The 24,776-nt window shown below is 38.6% G+C and overlaps 3 protein-coding genes across 4 annotated transcripts; 1 reads left to right on the plus strand and 2 right to left on the minus strand.

Annotated features, from left to right (window-relative positions):
* Nucleotides 1-2: 2 nt before the first annotated feature.
* On the minus strand, nucleotides 3-3,398 carry LOC145899745 (inactive pancreatic lipase-related protein 1-like). The gene is made up of 8 exons (XM_082988683.1): nucleotides 3,344-3,398; nucleotides 2,726-2,852; nucleotides 2,092-2,227; nucleotides 1,562-1,714; nucleotides 1,270-1,378; nucleotides 821-1,030; nucleotides 188-353; nucleotides 3-87 (listed from the first exon to the last, which is right to left on the minus strand). The coding sequence occupies exons 1-8, from the start codon at nucleotides 3,396-3,398 to the stop codon at nucleotides 3-5; spliced, it is 1,041 nt and encodes a 346-aa protein (XP_082844809.1).
* Nucleotides 3,399-5,175: 1,777 nt separating this feature from the next.
* Nucleotides 5,176-8,808, minus strand: LOC145899839 (pancreatic triacylglycerol lipase-like). Its single transcript, XM_082988800.1, has 8 exons — nucleotides 8,754-8,808; nucleotides 8,316-8,442; nucleotides 7,649-7,784; nucleotides 7,134-7,286; nucleotides 6,548-6,656; nucleotides 6,128-6,337; nucleotides 5,672-5,837; nucleotides 5,176-5,274 (listed from the first exon to the last, which is right to left on the minus strand). Exons 1-8 carry the CDS (start codon nucleotides 8,806-8,808, stop codon nucleotides 5,184-5,186), a joined length of 1,047 nt encoding a protein of 348 aa, XP_082844926.1. The 3' UTR covers nucleotides 5,176-5,183.
* A 6,927-nt stretch (nucleotides 8,809-15,735) lies between these two features.
* LOC145912363 (transitional endoplasmic reticulum ATPase-like) lies at nucleotides 15,736-23,742 on the plus strand. Of its 2 annotated transcripts, XM_082999815.1 has the most exons (17): nucleotides 15,736-15,887; nucleotides 15,950-16,067; nucleotides 16,286-16,455; nucleotides 16,530-16,667; nucleotides 17,070-17,205; nucleotides 17,445-17,561; nucleotides 17,809-17,926; nucleotides 18,031-18,164; nucleotides 18,389-18,637; nucleotides 19,226-19,390; nucleotides 19,706-19,828; nucleotides 20,126-20,338; nucleotides 20,730-20,883; nucleotides 21,385-21,539; nucleotides 21,815-21,973; nucleotides 22,654-22,814; nucleotides 23,192-23,742. In XM_082999815.1, exons 1-17 carry the CDS (start codon nucleotides 15,865-15,867, stop codon nucleotides 23,301-23,303), a joined length of 2,445 nt encoding a protein of 814 aa, XP_082855941.1. In that variant the 5' UTR covers nucleotides 15,736-15,864; the 3' UTR covers nucleotides 23,304-23,742. The 2 variants fall into 2 exon arrangements, with proteins under 2 accessions (XP_082855941.1, XP_082855952.1); XM_082999826.1 differs by lacking the exons at nucleotides 16,286-16,455; nucleotides 16,530-16,667; nucleotides 17,070-17,205.
* The last annotated feature ends 1,034 nt before the right edge of the window (nucleotides 23,743-24,776 follow it).

Below are 24,776 nucleotides of genomic sequence, written 5' to 3' on the forward strand. Positions count from 1 at the left end.
CGTCACACCTCAGCGTAAGGCTCCGAACTTCCAGTTGTTAGAAAGTACTTCACTTCAACGTTGTTACTACCCGCATTTGAATAATATCTAGAAAAAAAACTGATTTAAAAACCCGCGCAAATACAATCTGAACCAGTCTTAACATCTGAAATAAGCATTGGAAAAAGGACACAACTCATCATCTTACCCCATTGTATCGCAGTTGCTACCGCCGCAATAGTTGCATTGGCCGGCTAGGTACTTGTCGTAGGTGTCGCATTTGTGTCCCACCATGGGGTAATCCCTGTTTTTCAGCGAATCAATCATCAAGTCACAGGCCCTTCCATGGTTGCAGGTAACAAGCCACCAATTTCCTGAATGATTGTTTTGATGAGGCGATGATGCCCATTATATGTAGTATAAAAGCCGGTTTAATGTTGTAATACGTAGGCTACAACTTTTAACAAGCTTCGACGATTTATGCACCTTTGTGCCAAAGTAGGGTATTCAGATCTGTTGATCCCAATGCCATTGTTGCGTTTTTTAATTGCGTACCACAGGATATACAGTTGGCGGTATTTCAGCTACTTTCAGCAGCGTCAGCTACTTTTTTCGACAAGAAAGAGCTTAATCGATTTTTCGGATATCGTTTCGACTAGTCGGGAAAAAGTGACTAAAATATCTTAGTTGCGAAGCTGGTGACCCTAAAATAATATCAACAAGCAAGGACCTGCGCGGTGGGCGATCCTGCCTTATTATGCGACAGCAGGATGCATTTTTCAAAAAAAAACGTTACTTGTGAGTTTGTTTGAAATATAAGCAGCATAATTTTTGCACTTACCCGGATCATGTTCGTTGCCCGGGCAACCAGGTTGATCCTTTCCGCCGTTGGGGTAAAAATCCGCGTGTCCGACAGGTTGAATTATTCCTGCACCCAATTCCACGATGGTTTGGGCGTCCGTATGAATTACATCGACGTACGTGGCGTCGGTAGGGTCGAGGCGCACAGCCGGTTGCGTACCTTCAAAGTAGGGTCCTGCTGGGTCTAAACCTGTATAAGATACATATAATTGCTGGTAATTTTAGTTCTAATATAATTTGATAAACCCCAATACACTACTAATTTTATTTATAATGCTAATTTTAAGTCTTGTAGAGTCAGAAAAACAACATATTTGTTCATTGCAAGTTCCCAAACTCTATAGGCGTGACAAAATAGGCATAGACCTGCGTTTAGTTGGTTGCCAACATCACTGAACATATATATTTATTTTAAACCTGATGGATTACCTGTAATTCTACCCAAATTTCTTATATTTTCTCCAGCATAACCACCAATATGTGCCCCCAGACTGTGTCCGATCACGTGAACACTGCTTTCCGTTATTCCGTACTCTCCCTAAAAGCAAAGAGTTAAATAACATCATCAACTTATGACGTCATACGATTCTTTTAGAGTTCCAACTATTATACAGGTTTAATCACACTATCGAAAGTATCCACCTTTTAGCTGCCAGAGTTACGTACAGGTTTATAATCCGGTAGGGAAATCCAATACAGATTAGCAAAACCACCAGTTTACCTTTAACGTTTCCACCAGCTGGGCAATTTGTGCACCCACGACCCTGGTGTTGGCACAGGCCTGCCCGTAAATTAAGCTTGGATTCGCTCCGTCATCCCAGTTCACAACAATCACGTTCACATCTTCAGCGCTCAGCAGTTCTGATTTCAATTTCTAAAAAAATCAGAGTTGTGGTTGTGAAGAAAAAGGGCTAAACGAAGGAACTGTAAATAGCGTTTTATTGTCAAGTATTTGCAGTAACTCCAGGCAAACTTTTGTTTCCTTTTATGATAATAGCTTCGCACTGAAAGTTAACTTTTTGTCTTTTGTTAATAATAAAAAAAATGATATTACTGGACGAAACAAAATTTATAAATTTCATGTCAACCAAATTTGACTGTCAGTTTATCCCAATTGTATCACATATGCAACAGGTTAGCGACAATACCGACTTAATACATTGCCTAATAGTTGTCAAACAGCATATTGGACAAACAATACAAAAATAGAAACACTCGTTTACATAGCGTCGGTTTTAAGAAAGTTTCTACCTCAACCCAACTTGTTCCACCATCGGATATAAAGCCATGCGCTATGAACTTGGTTTGTCTGGAGCCACGAAACTTGGTGTTACTCGTCCAAGATAGGTCGTCATAATAGATATGCTGCGGCGAATTCGCGTTGTTTCTAAAATGTTGAAATAGCATGTGCTACATTGCTCATGGTTTCAGCTTATACTCAAGGTTGCCACGCGTGCTTATATCTTGGATTTGGGCTTATGTGTTTAGTTTTCTCATCTGGGCGTGCTTATCTTTTCACCAAATACATGTTTAGACAGGTCAGTCCGGCCAAAGAAACAAGATTACAAAAATTATCACTGTTTGCAGCCAAAAAATATTCCTACCGATTTCCAAAAATAATGTCATAATTTAATTCAAATAGCACAATGTCCTGCAAGAAAGAGCAAGGATTTCTGACAGAAATCTAATTTCGGAATCGGTATGCAGTGTGCTTATTATTTAGTCCTGGCCAGTGACATGGTTATACTGACAAAGGGATGACGTTGTGTAGGCCATACGTATAGCTTTGCTAATTGTTTGTCCGTAAATTGCACAGTATTATCAACAAACAATAAAATGTTAATGCAATCAAACTAATCTGCACCGATATATCAGTGCCACTGACCTTGTGTAAAGCCAAAACTCGGTACCAATTTCCTCTGGACTCCACGGTAAGTGGGGTATGGGCCGCATTGTGTCTGTGAATGGGTAATCGTCGCTAAAGCATCCGAGCTCGCCATAGCAAACTTGATCTGAATAAAATTAATACAACTAGTGTTTTTGTTTTGGGGAAGACAACTGCGTCATACTGCCTAGCTTGTATTTGTCGAAATATTTTACGGGATTCATATTCAGCAAATTTAAGGCTCATTCGCCCATGCTTGTCTGCAACCCTTTGTAAAATGTCCAAAATACATGACGTTGTTACTACAATGCGGCTCTTCTGGGAATAATTATATTACATCAAACTTTCGGTTGCTATGCAGCAGTCTTCATCAGGATGTAGAAAAGTCAAAGTGCAGAATAACACAACGTGGAAAATATCGAGGCGCATTGTGATAATAAAACATGCCTATAGCAGCATCAGTAGCAATTGAAGTAATGTTATAAAAGCATGATGTTTGTGCATTTTCTTTTGTTAGCGGCTACCTACAGCTGCGCATGTGTTTTTCCCTACAATATGCGGTTCATCAACAGCCGTGCTCAAAAATCACTGCCAAACATTTTAAAGGTTATTACTCACCAGCATTAGCTGACTTCATGAACACCAAAACGAAAACTACTAACACAAGCTTCATGGCGTCGTCCAAAGCCTAGATTGAGGCGGTATTTCTTCAGGAGAATTTGACGTCAGGTGAACAGGGTTAGATGTGCCATCTCTTTATAAGCAGCATACATTGAACCAACAGTTGGTGAATGTCACACAATAAGCCACAGCCTGTCGGGAAATGAGACGACTTTGCAATTCTGTTTGGTTGAGTGCCAACGATGTCGCGTTCACTTGCAACCTTTTGAACTGCAATGCAGAGAATGGAGAAACAATTGTCCCTTTAGGAACGTACCTTACGGCTTTGTAAATCTCCAAGACAAACAATATAGCCTAAATAACTGCCCTGAAAGTTCATTAGCGAACGTTTCGATTGTAACTACCATCAATGTGAATTATTACTCATTGTCATATGCTGAAGTCGTGCTTTTCATTATGTTAGTATATGAACACTTGTGAAAAATGAAAATAGGGATTTTTTAAACATTATAATATGTTAAAACCTTTTGCGCCAGGTGTTGTTAGCATGAGGTTATACATAACCGTTACCATATTGTCATAACTTTTCTGCTGTAAACATAATTTCACATGTTTATTAGTGTTTTTTTTCATTCTATTTGAATTAGACACTGACGATGCTTTTCAAAAAGAAATCTATTTGTCTCTACTACCGAGCTGACTGAATTAAACCTGGAAACGTTCTATAACTACAGAATGCGGAACGATTCCCACAATCCATTAACAATGGTTTCAGAAACTGTGGTTTAGATAAAAATAATTAAAACCGATGTATTGGTACTTCTTATCAGCTGTCGCGAAAACCTATTAATTCCGAGCGGTAAGGACGTGCCGTTTTTGTCCCAGACGAGTGTTTGCATACATTACCTGTCTCGCAGTATGAGGCCACCGTGACCTCAAGCTAAGTTGGTAGAAGCTGTTAGCTCATATAGGCTACTAACGACCAAAATTATACCGTAGATTTTTATGTTGTGCTGCTGCTGGTGGGATAATTAGGATATTTATATAATTAGCCAAACCTTGCACTTTTCACGGTTGCTCACCTTCTGTTCACATGTATTGAACTACTTTCAACCTTTACCCGGCTTGCCGCACGCTGCGCATTTTGCGAAACGCGTGGGTTCCCTGCCAGCTGTTCTGCTATTATTAAAAGTGTCTTTACTGTAAATGTCATATTTTTATCGCGTCAAAGCTCACTGAAGGTAGATAAGGTTTTATGACCTATAACCAAGATTTTTCATGTGGATTTGTCATGCAACATACAAGAATTAATTAAAACAAGATAGTGACGCCAGTTTTTATTGTACGGTCGTACTTTAAATTACATAGCACATGACGTGCGTTTATGCAACATTAATGTTTGCATACAGCGTATTTTTGTTGGACACCTTGGCCATACTGACAAATTTTTTACTACTAATCATTTTGCTGTTCTAAAACTTGACTGTGTGACTATTTGTGCACATCTGTGTTGACGGCCACATAACAGCGCCCCTGGGGGCTTTTGCAATCGTACAGGGGGCGCTGGAGACTGAATGGTCGATTGGGGGGCGGTTGGTGACATGGCAAATTTTCTCTTAAAGCGCAAGTCTGTGCTTCCCAACCGGTGGTACGTTTACCATTAGTGGTATGCGGCCGCATTCCAGGTGGTACGCGAGGAGCGGTACAGAAAAAAAGTTTGATAAACACCGGTTTAAAGCATTACAATGGTAACTTGCTTTAATTGAAGCAGGCATTCGTGTTAGTTACGTAACAAACAAAAATTCTAATCGACAATCGATAATTCGACGGCATTCTTTCAAGATTCGTCCGCGAAAGGCTCCGAACTTCCAGTTGTAAGAAAGTATTTCACTTGAACGTTTTCATGTCCACCCACATCTGAGTAATACCTAGAAAAAAGCGTTCATATCGTGTAAATAAGAAAACTATTGCAGATATACGCTTGAAGAAAACTGCTCCAAGCAAAAACTGCATCAAATACAACATTTCATAAACTGTATATATCACTGGATTTATGCGCTTAGGCCGGGTCCACACTCACGCTTTGCGCCGGTGGATTCTTTGTTTGTTTTTAATGTCCCGAGCGTACGCCCGCACGCCGGCGTATAATGAAACAAACAAAGAATCCGCCGGCGCAAAGCGCGAGTGTGGACCCGGCCCTAACATCTGAAGACAGAAGAAACACTGTTATTTTGAAAACCCAAGAACAATTTGTTCAACGGACAGTTCAAGCCCAAAAAATGTGTTTGTCATGTACATGATTTCGATAATAGAAGATAATCTCACCCCAGCGTAGAACAGCCGGTCTCGCTGCAGGAGTCGCACTGCCCGGCTAGGTAGAAGTCGTAGTTTTCACATGGATGTCCCACCATAGGATAGTCTCTGTTTTTCAGCGAATCAATCATCAACTCACAGGCCCTTCCATGGTTGCAGGTAACTTGCCACCAATTTCCTACATAGATGAGATAACAGTTTTCCAAAACATGGTTAAATTTAAGCCTACGGTTTTCGCTATCATTTTGCTAAACTACTCGCAAAACTCTTAGCCTATATTGCTATTAAAGTTCACATTCATATCAGCAGTTCTGCAAGTTGTATGGTGGATTCAAGTTCTAAAAGTGATTTTCACTACCATCAGGAGCACTTTTTTTTTATGTTCTGTAGTAAGAAATATCCATGCTGTTCCCATGCTCAACTATCAGTAAAATATAAAAATATGAGAAGCACCTTTATCGAACTTACCCGATTCTTCTTCGTTGCCCGGGCAACCAGGTTGGTCCATACCCCCGTTGGGATAAAAATCAGCGTGACCGACTGGTTCAAGCATTCCCCAACCTAATTCCAGAATGGATTGACCATCTGTGTGGATTGCATCAACGTACAAAGCGTCGGTTGGGTCCAGGCGTACAATTGGTTCCGTACCTTCGTAAAAGGGTCCAGCAGGATCCAAACCTGTGTCAACAAATGTGGGATCTACGTGATAAAGTTGAAAGTTGGAATTTGCTAAAACCATTTTTTGCCTGTTCTCTAAGGCAGTAAAATAACAGCCTGAGTTTAACATATAGTTAGGGCACAATTCTTAACAGTACTTATATTTTTGGAGCGTAATAGTCTCAAAAAAAGATATCAAAAAGTTGAACATTTAGTTTTTGTATAGATCACCTGTTATTCTTCCCATCCTCAAGAGCCTTTCGCCTGCGTACCCACCAATGTGTGCGCCCAGACTGTGACCAATCACGTGAACATCGCTTTCCAATATTCCAAACAATTTCTGCAAGTGGTGTTAAATGACGTCAGCAACGTATGGCGTAATTTTTGTAGACTTCTATTTGTGACTAAAAATGACAGGAATGACTACTGGAATCAGCCTGTGTAGGTCGGTTACAAAATTTCCGGAAATTCGAAAGGGAGTACAGACGATCAGCGCTAGTGTATGGTCGTTTTTTTTTTATTCCCTTTCGAGTTTCCGGAATACTTCTATTTGTGATAATCATACTGGTCCATGATTTTAGTTATTTCCGATATTAAACATTTGCCACTTCAGTTAAAACTAAAAAAAGACAGAATGCAATGCTGGGTAAACATTTAATAAACTTTTACACGAATCTTTGAGTTATTTACACAAATTTTATTGGGTGTGTTTGTCCAAAACACTCTTTCTACCACAAGTGCAATTTTTATCACTCTAGTAATTTTACCTACAGGAGCAAACCACTTGGAAAAGTCTGGAAAACGATCACTCACTGACCTGCATTCTGTTTACCAGCAGAGCAATTTGTGCACCCACAACCCTAGTATTGGCAACAGCCTGGCCGTAGACAAATCGTGGGTTTGCCCCTTTTTCCCAATTCACTACAACTACGTTCACATCTTCGGCGTCAAGCAGTGCAGATTTCAAATCCTAAAGAAACGTCACAGTTTTGTGGTCAATGTAGTACAATTAAGTTGCGATATAAAATCCAATTGATTTGATTTCTCACAGGTTGTCACAGCTCATAGGCAAAACAAGAATATTAAACGTAAACAAAATTTCTTTATGACGTCACGTGAGTCCACTGCCGCATTTTTTGAAGACGACGCAATTCCGCCAGTGTTTTCCAATTCAAAAGTTAAAACGTCGATATATTGGAAATAACGCAATTAATTTGAGAAAATGGGTATTGCTAAAATCGCCATTGCGTACTCTTTTAACTTAGATATAATGATAAAAACTAACTGCAGTTTGCCACTTTTCGAAAGTCGTGCTCCAGTGGAATTTTTTACCTTAACCCAACTTGTTCCACCATCGGATATAAATCCATGCACGATAAACTTGGTTGGTCTTATAGCGCGAAAATTCGAATCAGTCAGCGATGATTCATCTTGGTAATGGATTGACTGCGAAAAAAACCTGTTCCTCCTAAAAAGTAAATTTCGATGTAAAAGCGTTTGTCTCAATGTGTTGGTTGTTTAGTGTTCTAAGTCGGAGCGGGCTTGGGGTTTATAAGAAAAATCTAGATTGATTCAGGCCCAAATTCACACTCAGATTTGCATCACAATTAAGTGTTTGTGTGGTTGGACAATCACGTCATTCCTTTCACTGATACAGACCCTTGTTACATCACAAATGAAAAAACAACTTTATTTGGACGCCATATGCAATGTTGGACCGGATCACAACTCTGTAATGTCTTACTGTGAACTATCAATAAATAATAAATAAATAAATAAATGTGTAATATATGTGACATTGGTAAAGTCATCAAATCGTGTTGTCTGGGATTACATAAGTTGCGTATAGTCGCAAAGAAATAATTGAAATATGTATAGATAGCAAAATACAACAGACAGCAACAAAATATAATCGAGGACCTAACAATAAGTCAGGCGCCCTTCTCAAAACACTAGTGCAATCGAACTGATAGCAGCATATAATATTTATGACACTTGCCTTGTGTAAAGCCAAAACTCGGTACTTATGTTGGCGGGTGACCAGGGCAGGTAGGGAATGGGTCGGATTATGCTTGTGAATGGCCAGCTGTCTTTGAAACAGCCAAGGTCTTCGTAGCACACTTCGTCTGCACATACGTAATTAATACAAAACTTCAAGTCAACCAGTGAAAAAACGTTACCACAGCTGAACATATTTGGACATTTTAGAAACTGTTCATATGTGTTCAATGCTTTGGTGAATGTCTATCTAGACAGCAGTTACGTAAGGGATATCATATCTTACGGGTTAAGCTTATTTACTTTATACATTCATTTTGTGCCAATTTTACCTGCTGTTCCACATACAACAGTGTTTCATCACATTTGTGCATGTCAAATACCAAAGAAGCAAAATAAATTGACGCAAAGCTGCATATATTGAAAAGTTGCTACTTACCAGCGTTAGTTGACTTTACCAATGCCAAAGCGCAAACAAGGAACACAAGCTTCATTGCGACGAAATCTTACCCTTTAAAGTAACCTTTCTTGAGCAGTTTTTTAAGTTAGGTGACTGATGTTGGCCACGCCACAGTTTTATACACCATCATACATCGATACAGCATGACAGTTGGTGTTGGTCACACAAGTAAAACTGCAAAACATGTTTGGGAAACTAGGTATCTTTGCACGCGTTTAGGAGAAAAAGGCCGGTGTCTGATACCTAAGATGCCATATTTGTACAATTTTTCGACAATCTACGTGTTTGTTTTCGAAAGATGACGCTCTCTTACTATAAACTCTTACCAGATAAAATTATCTGAAGGTGTTTGCCGATAATGCAGAAACTATTTGTGAAAATGGTACGCACATGTTCGTGATAGTGTTTGTTTTATGCTGACGTCATAACTCTCCAAGAACGTTTAATATTTTTGTGAGCATGTCTGTCCATCAAAATACGCTTTGTGAGGTCGCATAATGGACAAACTGCTCACAAAAAAATTAAACTTTCTTGGAAAGTTATGACGTCAGCATAATAGGCCAGGGAGCGAAACATACGAACGCCGATATCATGATTAGGCGGTTTAATGACAACGGCCTGACGAAGATCTAGACGGCAAACTCTGAGACCGACAAGATTTTAACCCTATACTGTAAGGGATTTTCCAACACAGAAAAGATTGGTAGTGTCTTGTGAGGTAGTGTTTTTTTACCGTGCATGATTTGAACCTAGCTTATGCTGGACAGGATTTCTATTTGATATATACGTCGGGCGCCATGGCCATTCAATGTTTTTCGTCACCAATGCTCAATTTCGCTCTCTAGCGCTCATTCACAATCGTATTTTTTTAAACAGGGTTTAAGTGTAGTCGGCAGAGTTCTGCTGGCGTGGCAATAACGTACGAAAGTGGCTTGGGCAGAAACGACTGACCATTTTTTGTGTTTCAATTAAAACGTCAGGACATGTTCTCTTGTCTGTACGCACGTCTCAAACAAGCCTTCAGGAAATAACGGTTACAATTGCAACCGACGTTACTACCGCCTTACTCGAGCATTCATTGTGCAATAATTTTTTTCGGTAAAATAAAAAGTAAAAGGGATGTTTATTTGTGTTCGGCTCCGCAGATGACTTCAAAAATAGAAAGTCAGAATGGCTTTAACACGATTTGGGTGCAAACTATACTTGGAGCTCTTAATTCTAAAGATGATTAGCCAACGCTATAAGTCTGCTGGTGAACACAGACGAGAAATAACTTTGTTCTGATGACTAACCCAGTATATATGTTTGAAGCGTTTGCCTTGTCCGTGCTTACCAACTTTCATATGATATAAGTGAAGAAATGTATTGCAGTATGTTTTTTTTTTTTAGGATTCTACAATATGTTTTGCCTCTAGTGCGATTGATTATCTCCTCGGACCCATTAGGTTTACAGGCTTTGCAGTCCATCCATGCATTCGAATGAAACATTACTGCGTTTCTTGGAGCTGTTGTTTTCGAGAGGAAAATAAAAATTATTTTTTTGCTTGGGGTGTACCAACACAAAACAGAATCCAAATACCTGCAGCTACTATTTGACCAAAACCAAATATAATATGAAGTCGCAAATTTACGCAATGGTAGAACATAATCACACGCGCAGTATGAATTTTCGCTCTATACTAATGTGGAAACACCGTTTGTATTTTTGTTGTAGCGACGTAATGCTATATTCTATTATCGTTATTCTTGTGCTAAATTCTCTGGTGTTTGCTTCGTACGATCTCATTTGTGCATTAGTTTAAGATCTACCACAACGAGCGAACTGTTTGTTATGGCTGCACAACATGTCAAAACAATCTTGCTCAAAAAGAACGCAACAACAATACAGTCAGGACTGGTTTTATTTTTTATATGGTTGTGAACAATCGTTAACAACCTCAGGTAACTTTTCATTTTTTAAATGATGGCGGGTCATTTGGATCCACGCATATTTTGTTGCCAGACACACTTTTGCAGTCCAGTCCTGCTTCACAAGGGCAGCTGCCATACAAGTCCACGAGTCCCTGAAACGAAAATAATCTGGTAAATATACAAAAGTGGTTGTCAGATAATATGGCATACTACAATTATGTTTGCCAGGAAATTGCGAAGTGCAAGGAAAACTGATTACAAAAACTGGGATAGCATTCAGCAGTTTGCAAATCTTCATGGCCTATAATAAATGAGAGTTTGTATTAACAAAATCCTCTGATAGCTATGGCCAACAAAGATTTATTAACAGACAAAACAACTTCTGAAATAAATCCTATAAAATCGTCTGGTTTATTTTGAAAGTACTAATTATCAAATCATGTTATTTTTATTACATCGTTGGAACATTCAGCACTTTCTGGGCTTTCGGGAGAGCACCTCCAAATGCTAAAGCCGTCCACTTTGCAACATCCTGATTTGCACTGGTCTCCTTCCAAGCAAATTTCACCATTGTCCTGCAAATAAATCGAAAATCACATGAACAAGCACATTTGCACGGTCCCGACCCTATATGACGTAATAATAAAACTTCTGTTTAGAATTGTGCCAGCCAAAGCACATCTACAGCAGATAACATAAGCAGAACAAAAAGCGTCCATGCTTGCAAACAGATTCATATCACAACGGGGCTTTCAAAATGTCCAAGCAACTTAAATCAACTTTTGAGAGCTACAGCCAGAAAATCAACAGGTAATAAAGGTTTTGGAACAAAATGAAACTATAATTGTAAACTGGTTTAAAGCCTTACAAGATTCCAAAATAACTGCGATTTGGAGAGTCCAACCAATGCAACCAGTGTGATTACTACAGCGACCTTCATCTTGCTTTAACTTTCGATCCTAAGAAACCACAAAAAGGAAAGATTATCGAACAACAGGGTTGAACGACGGGCAAGAAATTAACAAACGGGACGTTTGGCCGGATCTGAACTATAAACTGTACAAACAAAAAGTATGACAGCACAGTATTTTGAAAACTACACAATCGGATTTCTTTAATATACGCCTCATGTTCGGCAGCTTACAAAAAACTGACATCTAGCATTAAACCCAGCAAGCCTAAATTACCCTCATTTTTTAGAACTTTCGATAACTGCTTGTGGTCGGTCTACCTTCAACGCGTTTTCAAGTGGCAAAAAAACATTTCCGGTAAGAAAATTTATACATAGTAAAACAGCCGCCAGTGTTCCCACGTATGGGTTGTCATTGAAAATGTTCGACACAAATGTTGACCGAAGGTCATTGCATGAAAGTTATTCTGTTACGCGGATACAGGTTTTGTTGCACAAACGCAGGTTTCGAATTATACATGATTTAATGGACAAGTATTTGCAACGGACAAGTATTTGCAAACATATACCCGTACTGTTTGAAACAGGTGGTATGGTCACCGTGATCAAGCACTTTTGATTAACATACTTCTATCAAAGCAAAAATGCTTTTTTGCTGCCCATTCCCATTTTTACACATTTACATCACAAATAGAGGCAGGAATGTTTCTTAGTGCCCCCACAAAGCGGTCGTTGATGCATCACAGGTAAACATTACGCTTGAGTGAACACAGATCTTATTTTGTGTGGAACACGAATGTTAAAATTTTTGTGTATAAGCTGCAGACAGATGGCCACTGTTTCGACCTAAAAGGTCTCATGAGTGCAGCTGGTGTGACACTATCAGACGACTTTGCTGACCAAACGGCCAAGCAAAGACTTCCACTTTGTGGCGACTATACATACAATCACCGTCATCAAACGGTTAACATTTTTTAATCCGTTGGTTAAAATTTTTGTTGTCCCAAATTTGCCAACACAATTTTTCCTTCACGAATTCGACAATTTATCGAGATAATTTTACCGACTTCAAATATATTCGTCTTTATACCAAACATATCTTAAATTTAAACAATGAATGCGACAATATTTTTGTACAAGCGAGAACGTCCATTCGTATTCTGACATCATGTTTAACTTTTTAAAGATCCCACGAAGTTCTTGTATTGGCTGAAAACGGAATTCCAATGTAAAATGTTGTTATAATTCAAAGCCTGCGTTTGCGTGATGTATAACATTGGCCTTCAGTCAACATTGTGGCAAGCGTTTACCTTCGATCTCACACGTGGGAAACTTGGCGAATGTTCTGCCGCAGTTTTAAATATCTTTACCGATAAATGTTGTTCTAACAGTTCAAAGTGACTTTGAAGGTTAAACGACGCCCGCGAAAGATTTGAAAAATTTGGGTGAAATTTGACCGAGCGCGTTTTACGCAAGATATCGGATATTTAATCGTAATCCTAACTTGCCGAGGCATATTTTCAAGCAATGCAATATTATTGTTGTTGTTTTAAACTTCGGTTGAATTTCAAAAGAAATTAATAAATTAGTCTTTTTCAACGTGCTAAAACCAGATAGTGCAGTTTAGTATCAGAAGACTGAAGCGGCCTATTGTGTAATTTGGTCGCTACTATTTGCTAAATATTTGCTTTAATTTGCTTTCTGTTTGCAGGATCGAAAGCCAAAGCGAGATGAAGGTTGTCGTAGTATTTCTGTTGTTTGTCTTGATCGGACTCAGCCAATCGCAATTATTTTGGGATCTTGTAAGACGTCTATATTTAACTGTTAATCGAGGCGATACGTTAAATTTTTTTTATCGTTTCTTGATATGTTATAGGCGTGGAAGACAAACTATTTGGTTTATTTTGTACAATGAAAATCTAGTCGCTTGTACAAAATATGATTTATTTGCAGGACAATGGTGAAATATGCTTGGAAGGAGACCAGTGCAAATCAGGATGTTGTAAAGTGGACGGCTTCAGCATTTGGAGATGCGCTCCCGAAAGCCATGAAAACGCTGAATGTTCCAACGATGTAATAAATGTAACATAATGAGGTTTTAATCAAAATTTCCAACTCAAATGGTTTCCTAAATAACATTATAGGCATACAGCAGTAGAGAATAAACAGGAAAGTGGTCCCCCAAAAACCTGGCCATAATTTGAGGGTGTCGACTGTGCTTTAAAAGTCATTGTTTACATGCTAAGCCGTAGACCGGTCCGAAAAAATACTACATGCGTTAAACCGGTCCGTGGGGCAAAAAGATTGTAGACCTCTGTGTATACATTGCTGTATGTTATTATAATTTATTGTACTCATTTGACCCTGAACTGCGCTACACTTTGTATTGTTGATTTAAAGTCACATTTTCTTCTTACCACGTCTTGTTTTTCAGGGCCTCGTGGACTTGTATGGCAATTGTCCTTGTGAAATAGGACTAGACTGTGAAAATGTGTCTGGCACCAAAATATGCGTGGATCCAAATGACCCGCCATCATTTTAAACTTCACAACTGTTGTTGTGGATTGTTGACAACCATGCTGAAGTAAATCAGTCCCAACGACATTGTTGTTTCATTCTTGTGAACAGGATTTTAACGACAACAAAACAGTTATCTGCATTTTAACTGAGAATTAAGAAATGATTTAGGTAAACAGTCAGTGGCGCAGACATTTACCAATTATATCCCGCAAGTGCCTTTTTCAAAAAAAAGGTTGAGGTTAAGTGCAGCAACTTATTGAAGTGGCATTATATAGTCTGGTTGAGTGATCTCCTAATGTCTCATAAAGAGTATACGTGCATACTGCTATTTTTGTTGCCAGGCATACTAATTTATCGGAATTGCTCTTCTGGCACTAAAGTTTCTAAATTGTTTATTTGAAACCGACGTTTCGTCTGCCATTCGGCGAGACTTCCTCAGGGTTATGTCAACAATAATGCATCAAACGCATAAACAGTAAAAACAGTAAAAACGCAAGAAAAAACGTAAGAAAAACACAGGAAAAAAAGGGAAAGGATAACATTGTCACCGCTTGTAGTATACGTGCAGTTATATACGGTAGGCTATAGTATGATCACAACAACGTTTAAAACAAGTAAACCTCCATATTTTTTTTTTATCATAACTTAAGTTTGAAAAATCATTTTACAGTTTAATAAACACTGGGAATATACTTTCTTAGGCTACTTGGTTTGAGTAAGTATGATTGGCCGAATAGCCTTCCAAAAACCCTTGCGGAATAAAGTTTTAAAAAGTACCGTATGCTAATTCCCGCTTGTCGCGGCCGAATTCCGGACAAATTTAGTCACGTTGACAAATTCTAGCCAGGGCTCTCGGCGATGAGGAATATTACGTAAATTCAAAAGGTTTTGTAGGTGTGATTTTTGCCCTTTCGAACGTGGATTATAACACTAAATTCCGGACATGTCTGGCGACCCTAAATTAATTAAAGTCATCTTGATGTAAAGTAACTACACGTCATATGAAATATCAATAAAATTATAACATTTCTAACGGCCCAAACGCTTTCGTTGCACATTTATTCGTTTCATAGAAATAAGACAAAACGCCACCATAAAAAAACTCCCTAATGTCGAACTGATTTCTTGCATATCGCCATTCAATGCGTGTGAATTTGTACTTTACGAAAAAATCTTATTATCCTTCCTGGCTACCGAATATATTGAACAACAACAAAGATTTTATTTCAACAAGTTACTATTGTTTTGGCGAAAAAGTTTAAATTACTTTGCTTGAGTAAAAAAATCATTCTTATCTTGCGTTGTGCAATTTTCTATGGCGGCACTCAAATTTTGCGTCGTCACGACACTATCGTTGTGAAAGGACACAAAAGACTGCGCTGCTTAAAATCGTGATCTTGCTGTGTGAGACGTGTACTAAACTAACTTGCGCGAGCTTCAACGGATTGAAGTTGAACTTATTTTGGCGACCTGGTGTATATGTAAACTAACGATATAAGGTTTGAGGTTGTAAAGTCGGTCCATTGTTTCGTAACAATTGACAGTAAATGCTTGGTCACATTTTTTGTGAGTTCGAATTTTTTTTTTGTTTTGTGTCGTAATGAAAAGAAAGATTTTTCTTCCGCATTGTTGATCACAAGTGTAATGTCGTTTAATTAAAATATTCCTCTTGTTGTTGATGATAGTTGAAACAGTGCAATTTTTGTTAATTATCCTTTTTCAAATAACTTATATCTGAAGTAAAGGAACATGTCGAAGAAAGCTAAAAAGGGGTAAGTACCAAATTTATAACGCTGTTTTGCCTTAAAAACAACTTAATCTAACTGTTTTGCAGAGCACCAGCTGAAGACAATGACCTGTCGACTGCTATTTTGAAAACTAAACCAAAACCATATCGCCTTATTGTTGAAGATGCTGTCACAGATGATAACAGTGTTGTTGCATTATCAGCGGTATGAGTTCTATATTTTTTCAGCGTAGTAGGCCTTTGAGTAAATTTTTAATCTAAACTTACGTGCACCATGTACTAATTATTTTAATACTGTTATGTTACACTTATTAAGTTTCTTGCATAATTTTTTTCATGAACATTTTTATCCATGAGAATTTAATTGAAGATGTAAAATTGCAAATGTTTTCTGTGTGATAAAAGTGAAACACCTTTGTTCAGAACAAAATGGAAGAGTTGGGACTCTTTCGAGCAGACACCGTCATACTAAAAGGCAAAAAGCGAAGAGATACCGTTTGTGTGGCGCTTTCTGGAGAAATGCCTGATGAAAAAATTAGAATCAACAGAGTTGTACGTAAAAATCTCCGGGTTAGGATTGGAGATGTTGTGAGGTAAAAACGTTAACTAATTAGGAGTAAAATGTTCTGAACTGCTCCGTGGAAAACATTGGATGACATTTTTCCAGCATTCAAGCATGTCCTGATGTGAAGTATGGAGTCAAAATTCATGTTCTTCCAATTGACGATACAGTTGAAGGGATCACTGGCAATCTATTTGAGGTTTACCTCAAACCATACTTTCTTGAGGCTTACCGTCCAGTGCGGTAAGTTGTATTAAGCCATGCTGACTGCTGATTTTCTTGTGTAAAGAAACTTTATTTTGCTTTGGTAACAGCTGCATACTATTTTAGACCAATCAGTTTTTCTAAATCTGCCAGACACATTGCTTACTTAAGAAGGGCTCTTGTGGCAAAAAACTATCAGTATTAAGGTTGCTGTATAGTGAATCTCCCATCAGAATACAGCCCAAAGGTTTTGTGTGTAGTGACTAAAACATCACTATAAACAATTGCTTGAAAGGGGAAAATCCGCTGAATGTGTTTTATCATTATTACGAAAGCAAATGATGGCAAAAGAATGATTTGAAGCTGATTTCATGCTGGACGTACAGAATAAATTGATTCTTTTTCATTTTGTGTTAATTTTTATACCGATTGATTGTTCAGAAAAGGAGATGTGTTCTTGGTAAGAGGAGGAATGAGAGCTGTCGAGTTCAAGGTGGTCGAAACAGATCCTTCTCCTTACTGTGTGGTTTCACCTGAGACTGTCATCCACTGTGAAGGGGAACCAATCAAGAGAGAGGTATATACTGTCACTCTGATATTGATCAGGTTTTTAAAGGTTTATCTTAGCAGTTTTGTATTATTTAATGATGGATTTAATGTATTAACTGAAACACTCCTTGATGAAAGATGAACAATTATCCATTTCAGTGAATATAGGCATGTTTTTCAGTTATGTCAAAGTAACCAATTGCTTAATTATGGACCAGCCTCACTTTTCTCAAGAGTTTAAAATGTTTAAAAATGTGCTTTACGAAGGACGAGGAAGAATCACTGAACGAAGTTGGTTACGACGATATCGGTGGTTGCCGTAAGCAACTTGCACAGATCAAGGAGATGGTGGAACTTCCTCTGAGACATCCAGCTCTTTTTAAAGTAATAATATCTCTACTGTTACTTTAAAAACTTGTGACACCACACATGTAGAAGTACAATTTCCCAACCTGTTAGGTGTCTCAGACTGTCCTCAGCCACAAGCTGCACTGATGAGACCCGATAGGCCTAAACAATGGACCTGTCTGCAGCTCACTGATCATTATTAACTGATGGCTTGCACTTCACTTTTAACAGTTAAACTTTTAAAGCACTTGAATGTGCTAAATGTTTGTTGTGTTTTCAACAGGCAATTGGTATTAAACCTCCTAGAGGAATCTTGCTGTATGGACCACCTGGAACGGGTAAAACACTAATCGCAAGGGCTGTTGCCAATGAAACTGGGGCATTCTTCTTCCTCATTAATGGTAAGGAGCTTCTACCACACACATATTTGTTTTTTACGCATTCCTAGTGTAAACATTTTTGTGTGTTGGCACATTTCTATGGTAAAATTGTTTTGTTTTAATAGGACCTGAGATTATGAGCAAGTTGGCTGGTGAGTCTGAATCCAATTTACGTCGGGCATTTGAAGAGTCAGAGAAGAACGCCCCAGCCATTATTTTCATTGACGAGTTGGATGCCATTGCTCCAAAGAGAGACAAGGTTTGCCAACACTGCCTGTAACTTCAGTTTGAGAATAGGTTACATTTCTCAAAAAGGTGTTGTGCCCTGTTCAAAGTTTTATACCCTATTTGTTTCACGAAGGTCCTGTTTTGTTGTATGGGTCGGGCAACTATGTGACAAAGATTTTCCATTGAAAGCTTCTGCAAAACTGCCTGTAAAGGTATCATGCACAAAACATTTACAAACAGATTTTTTTCTTTTAGACCCACGGAGAAGTTGAACGTCGAATCGTCTCCCAACTCCTGACACTGATGGACGGCCTAAAACAGCGCCACCATGTGGTGGTAATGGCCGCTACTAATAGACCCAACTCAATTGATGCTGCTCTGCGCCGATTCGGGCGATTCGACCGTGAAGTGGATATTGGAATTCCAGATGCAACTGGACGACTTGAAATTCTCAGAATTCACACCAAGAACATGAAGCTAGCTGATGATGTTGACCTTGAACAGGTAAAGGGCTTTTTCAAGCAAGTTTGGAGTCAACTGAAAGGGGTAGTAATAACGCATTAAGAATACCTGATTTAAAACTTTTCATTTTTGTCAATGTTTTCTCATTTTATGTGCGAAAAAGAGCCATAATAGTCCATGAGAGCTGCAGACAGGTGTACATACTGTTTTGACCTGTAAGGTCTCATCAGTACAGCTGGAGACAGTGGCACATGCTAGCACAGATTTCCACTTTGTGGAATCCCAAACGGTTGTTTGGCCATAGTGTGCTCCATGTGGTTCGTTTGTGTTGATTGGTACCTAGTTTGGTACCCAACGTATCGACGATTGACCGAAAGGTACCACAAAGTGGAAATCTGTGTGCCTGCTAGTCTACCAGCTAGCATGTGCCACGGTCACCAGCTGCTCTGATGAAACCTTACAGGTCAAAAGCGTGTGTACATCTTTTCTCATTTGATTTTTAAAAAATGATTCCAGATATTTACTTGTCTCAAAATTGAAAAACTGGGCAAAGTTGGTTAAGCTGATATTTTTCTAAAACATGATCAAGTTATTTTGTGATAAGTTACAATTTTAATGTGTTTTTTTTAGATTGCTGCTGAATCCCATGGTCATGTGGGAGCTGATCTTGCTGCTCTGTGTTCGGAGGCTGCTCTTCAGCAAATCCGTGGGAAGATGGATCTCATTGACATGGAGGAGGAAACTATTGATGCAGAAGTTATGGACAACCTAGCTGTCACAATGGAAGATTTCAGAGTAAGTCCAGTCAATGGTTATATTATAAAGTTTTGAAAAGGCATAAAAAATAATTATTTTGCATTTTATTTATGTTGAAAAAAATAATAAAAGTGAAAAACCTTCATTATACATTTTTATTAAAATATTTGCATTGAAAAATATTTATTCATCAATAGGTCTTGTATACTAGAAAACATGGATACCAATAACCTTTTAATAATACTGTGTTACAAAAGAATTGTCCTTTTTAAACAAAACAACCCATAATGTTATGATGAAAGACTACAAAGTATTTGTTTATCCTGTTTGAAAACAATAAAATAATCCTTGTAGTTTGCAATGGCCCAAAGCAACCCATCAGCACTTCGTGAAACTGTTGTTGAAGTTCCAACTGTTACTTGGGATGATGTCGGGGGACTTGAAAATGTCAAAACTGAACTTCAAGAACTTGTACAGGTAAAAAGCCTATTATATCTGATATGTGTTCGGTTATAAGTATTTTAACTATATATTGATTGTGATGAATAAGGAGCTGTGCTTTATAAAGCTTAATTGCATAATGTGGATAGTGTCTAGACACCAAGCCACCAACTAAAAAATAATGTGCATTGTAGAAAGACCTCTACTTTCCAATCTTTCTATATTAACTACACATTTGCAACTTCTGTTTAGAGAACTTTTTTAAAGCCAACTGGTCACAATTTATCCATATGTGCAACATATACGTAAAATAAGGCCTACTAATTTGTGCAGTATCCAGTGGAACATCCCGAAAAGTTCCTTAAATTTGGCATGACCCCTTCTCGTGGTGTACTTTTCTATGGACCTCCCGGGTGTGGTAAAACACTTCTTGCCAAGGCAATAGCCAACGAGTGCCAAGCCAACTTTATTTCAATCAAAGGACCTGAAATGTTGACAATGTGGTTTGGAGAATCGGAGGCCAACGTCCGTGAAGTCTTCGACAAGGTGATTAAAAATTCATCCTTAGACATGTACTTTGTGTGTAATTTGCATTCCTAAAAGCATGAAACACAGGATTACTAGTTTATCAACGTGTAAGTACTAGTGGTTTTAACTGTTATGAATTAGTGTTAAATATTTATTTTTTATTGTCAGCCTCTTTGTGAGCATGGCACGTTTTCATTCGAACCATCTGTATGCAGTCTTCTTTTACATCTAATTCTTCATGCTTTTTTGCATGTTCAAGAATGTTCAAGAATCGGTCAGATCAATTACTAACCTTTCCTAAAACATCCAATCATACTAACAAAATTCCTTGCCAGAAAATCTTGATTCACATTTGAGATTACTTTTAAAATTGTCTGCCATGATAGTAATTTTTTTGTCATTTATACAGGCTCGCCAGGCAGCCCCTTGTGTTCTCTTTTTTGATGAACTTGATTCGATTGCCAAATCACGTGGAGGTAATGTTGGAGATGGTGGTGGTGCTGGAGATCGTGTAATCAACCAAATCCTCACCGAAATGGATGGAATGAGTAACAAGAAGAATGGTAAACCAAGTGTTGAATGATAAACATTTTTTAGATTGTATTTGGATAAGATACTGAGGATGCTATTTCCTAAAATCTGAATATACTTGTCTCATATACCAAGACTGATTGATTTTAGCCTGGAAATTAACATTTCCGTGATTGTAGAACTTTTCCTACTTTTGTTAATAATTTTTTGTGTTGTTTGTCAGTGTTCGTATTTGGATAAATCAGAGCAAAATCCAAACCAAGATTGGCAAAATTGCGTCAAAAATATTAAACAAATATTGTGTATTTACTTTTAGCCAAAGCACAAGCAAGAGAAATAGTATATTTCGATGCAATTAGTATTACAAAACTCCACAGATGAATCTGAATTGTCACCAACCCTGACTAGCCATTTAATACTGAATTGATCAACCCTATATGTTTTGAAAGGCGATATCTTTAGCCATGGCCATCCTTAGAACCGCAACTAAACTTGTTTTGGGGTCAAACGTTATTGGATTTCAATTTTACCAGTGTTCATTATTGGTGCAACCAATCGTCCGGACATCATCGATTCTGCCATTCTCCGACCGGGAAGATTGGATCAACTCATTTACATTCCGTTGCCTGACGACAAATCGCGAATCCAAATTCTCAAAGCCAACCTTCGTAAATCGCCAATTGCCCAGGTCAGTTGAAACGTCATCAAGCCACCAGACCTGTATCGCTACAAAGGTTGTCTGTACTACAAGTTTTTCTGGCAACCCTGAAAAACCTATATATGTAAATTGTACACCTGTAATACGAATGATTTATTAAAAAATTGCGCACATTTATGCTTTGCAAACTTTCACAAAGCGCGTACGTTTTTGCTTGTTGGGAGGATTTTAGACTTTTCAGCATGCATTTTCACTACAAAACGTCCTACATAACTTGTTGCAAACTGTTCTTATTTTACACGAAGGATGTGGACCTCAACTTAATTGCCAAAGTGACGAAAGGATTCAGTGGTGCTGATCTGACCGAAATTTGCCAACGAGCTTGCAAGCTCGCCATCAGGGAAAACATAGAAAAAGATATACAACGTGAAAGAGAACGGGCAAGGAGTGGGGGCAGTGCCATGGTAAGTACGACGATTGTGACCTTGACGTAAAGTTTATAATCACGAAATAAAGAACAACTATCGCCCGTGGCGGTTATAGGGGCGGTGCTCAGTTGTCACAACATTTTGGCACATTGTTTTGAGGGATGTAAAAGTGCGGTTACTTTTCCGCTACGCAGGAACGACTCAAGACAATGATAGATTTCAGTTAAACGTAGCAAGTAATGATTTTGCGTAAAATTTTGACGCTGTCTTTGATCCAAACATAATTTTTCCTCAGCCTTTGGCTAAAACGGGTATCATTGGTCAGTGAGGCAGAAGTAAAAAATATATAACCGCACAACACTCTACAATGTAGAAGCACATGTGCCAATATACTGATCAGTGAGCATGCACACCGTTTCGTACAGTTAGTCGGAAAAAGTAACGTTAGACGCAAGCTGTACTGGTGAAACCAGACGAACAGTGCCCACTGTGCAGCTCGCTTTACAAAATAGACAACGAAATATTGGGAACACTCACGCCATGCTGGGTTCGCTCTACTGCAAAAGCTACTCTGTCATCTCGATTGACGTATTGATATTTAGGTTGCGGTAGTGTTGCAGCTATATTGGATCAAATCTTGAGACAATTGTTTGGCTTGTAGCTTAAATCCACTAACATAAAAAGTGTCTTTGGTAATAATTTGTTCGTTTTTTTAGGACATGGATGAAGAGGAAGACGACTTGGTGCCAGAAATCAGACGGGATCACTTCGAAGAAGCGATGCGATTTGCCCGTAGGTCTGTGACCGACAAAGACATCCGCAAATACGAAATGTTCGCCCAGACTTTGCAACAGGCCAGAGGATTCGGAAACTTCAGGTACGGAAATTGTTAATTGCCTTTCTTGACATTATAAATTGTACAAAAACTAATAATTTTAATGTGGAACACTTGCGAAATAATGGTATTGGTAACAAACCGTTAGTGTGTAATTTTTCTGACTTGAAAAGTGGCGTTGATTTAGCAATAGCTGTGTTGTCTTTAACTTTATGATCGTTATGGATAATAGACCGACAGGTGAATGGCTTTCCTATAACAAATATATCCCGCGTTCCTAACAACGTGGACAGTTAAATATAACGCTTTTTTTTTGCCACGAAACTGACCAGATTTTTTTCTTTGTGTATTGGTCATGCGCCCAAACCGTGCTGCCAACCGCTCGCCAATTTAACTCACTGCAAATTTACTCCGCGCAGCTTTGGAAGACAAGGAGCGACACCTGGTGGTGCGAGTGGACCTACCGGTGGCTCGGGTGTTACAGGGGGTGGGGATCTGTACGAAGAGGAAGAAGATGACCTTTACAGCTGAACTCCATGCTCCTTTTCGCCCTCTAGTGATACCAAGTGCTCGCTGCTTGTACAATGTACCCCGAAAAAAATATTTTTGTTCCGTGTAATAATTTGTTGGATGTACATACCCCAGACTACTTCACTTTCCCTACTCCCACACGATTGTATTTTCTATCAAAATCCATCAAAAATCGACCGTAGAAATCCTTTCATACCGACCATAAAACGTCGCAATATTTTCTAGCGTAGCTACTCGTTCACTTGCTGCACGCGTTTCCATACAATTCTTGTGCGAGCGATCCACCTTGCAACACTGTTTACAATATCCACGCAAAGTTCCGCGAACTAAAAGTTGTTCAGTTCATAAGCTGCTTCAATATCCGTATATGGTTCAATGGAAATTCCGTGCATTAGGATCCTTTGTTTAATGTTTTTGGAACAAGAATAAATTGTTGTGTTACAAAGTGGTGGCATGTGTCAAACCAGGGGCAGTTTTTACTAGTCCTTCTTTTACCATTAGAGGCAAAGGTGCACAATAAAGACCATGCGTGTGAAATTTGGCACGCTATTGGTTTAGGAATGGCACGCGAGCAGATCTTCTTTAGAATGTTGGAAAATGTATGTTGCTTTAGATCCAACAACGTTCGATTAGGCTCCTACCTACGAAAATTTTACACAAATGTTTTGCACGGGGTGGATCGTAAACAACAAAGTTTGCACGCATCCGAGTTGCACCTTCCTGTTTTACATTTTATGCTCCAAAGGACGCTGCGTTCCAGTTCAAAAATTATGTCACAATGTTGACTTGCAGTGGAACAGAATCTGATTCTTCGATGCGCTCCATAACCAGTTAATTTGCTTGACCTGAATCTGAACCCGTCGCAAATCTATTTTAAGAACTGGAATCGGATAATAATAACGTTAGAAAACCTGAATCGGAAATGAATTCGCAAAACAACTATTCGACTCCTTGGTTTTCAACCTTTTTCTCTTGACACAACAAATCGCGGACATAAACAGGAATAAATCGCTTATTTTTTTATGTTGTAAAAGCGTGTTGTTAAAATGCCTTTCTGTAACCACAGTGACATTATTGTTTTACGAAATTTTTGAAGCGTTTGTGACAAAACAACCGTGCAGAAGTTTAGTTTTCTTGAGCTCGAAGTCATATCGGCATATCCCCAATGACGTGGATGCGCTGTAAGATGAATGAAAGAGGATTGTGTGAAGCCTCCGTAACAGTTTTAGTCCACTATCCACTAGTCCTGAGCACCAGTGTCCATGCCATACTAATCGGGGCACCAGGGCCATACCATAATAACGGCCCCACGAAAGCTATTGTTTGCTTTAAACATAAGGGGTTTCTATTTTGAAGTCTGTGTTCCACTCCTGCATTTTTTTCTCTCATCGCTCCGGCACGTTGGTTTTCAGTCAAGGGCCCAAAATTGGTTGGTTTGAAATGACGAAACGTTTATCAAAGTTTCAAAGTTTA

Source organism: Ascidia mentula, chromosome 1 (genome assembly GCF_947561715.1).
Source record: "Ascidia mentula chromosome 1, kaAscMent1.1, whole genome shotgun sequence".
Lineage (NCBI taxonomy): Eukaryota > Metazoa > Chordata > Ascidiacea > Phlebobranchia > Ascidiidae > Ascidia > Ascidia mentula.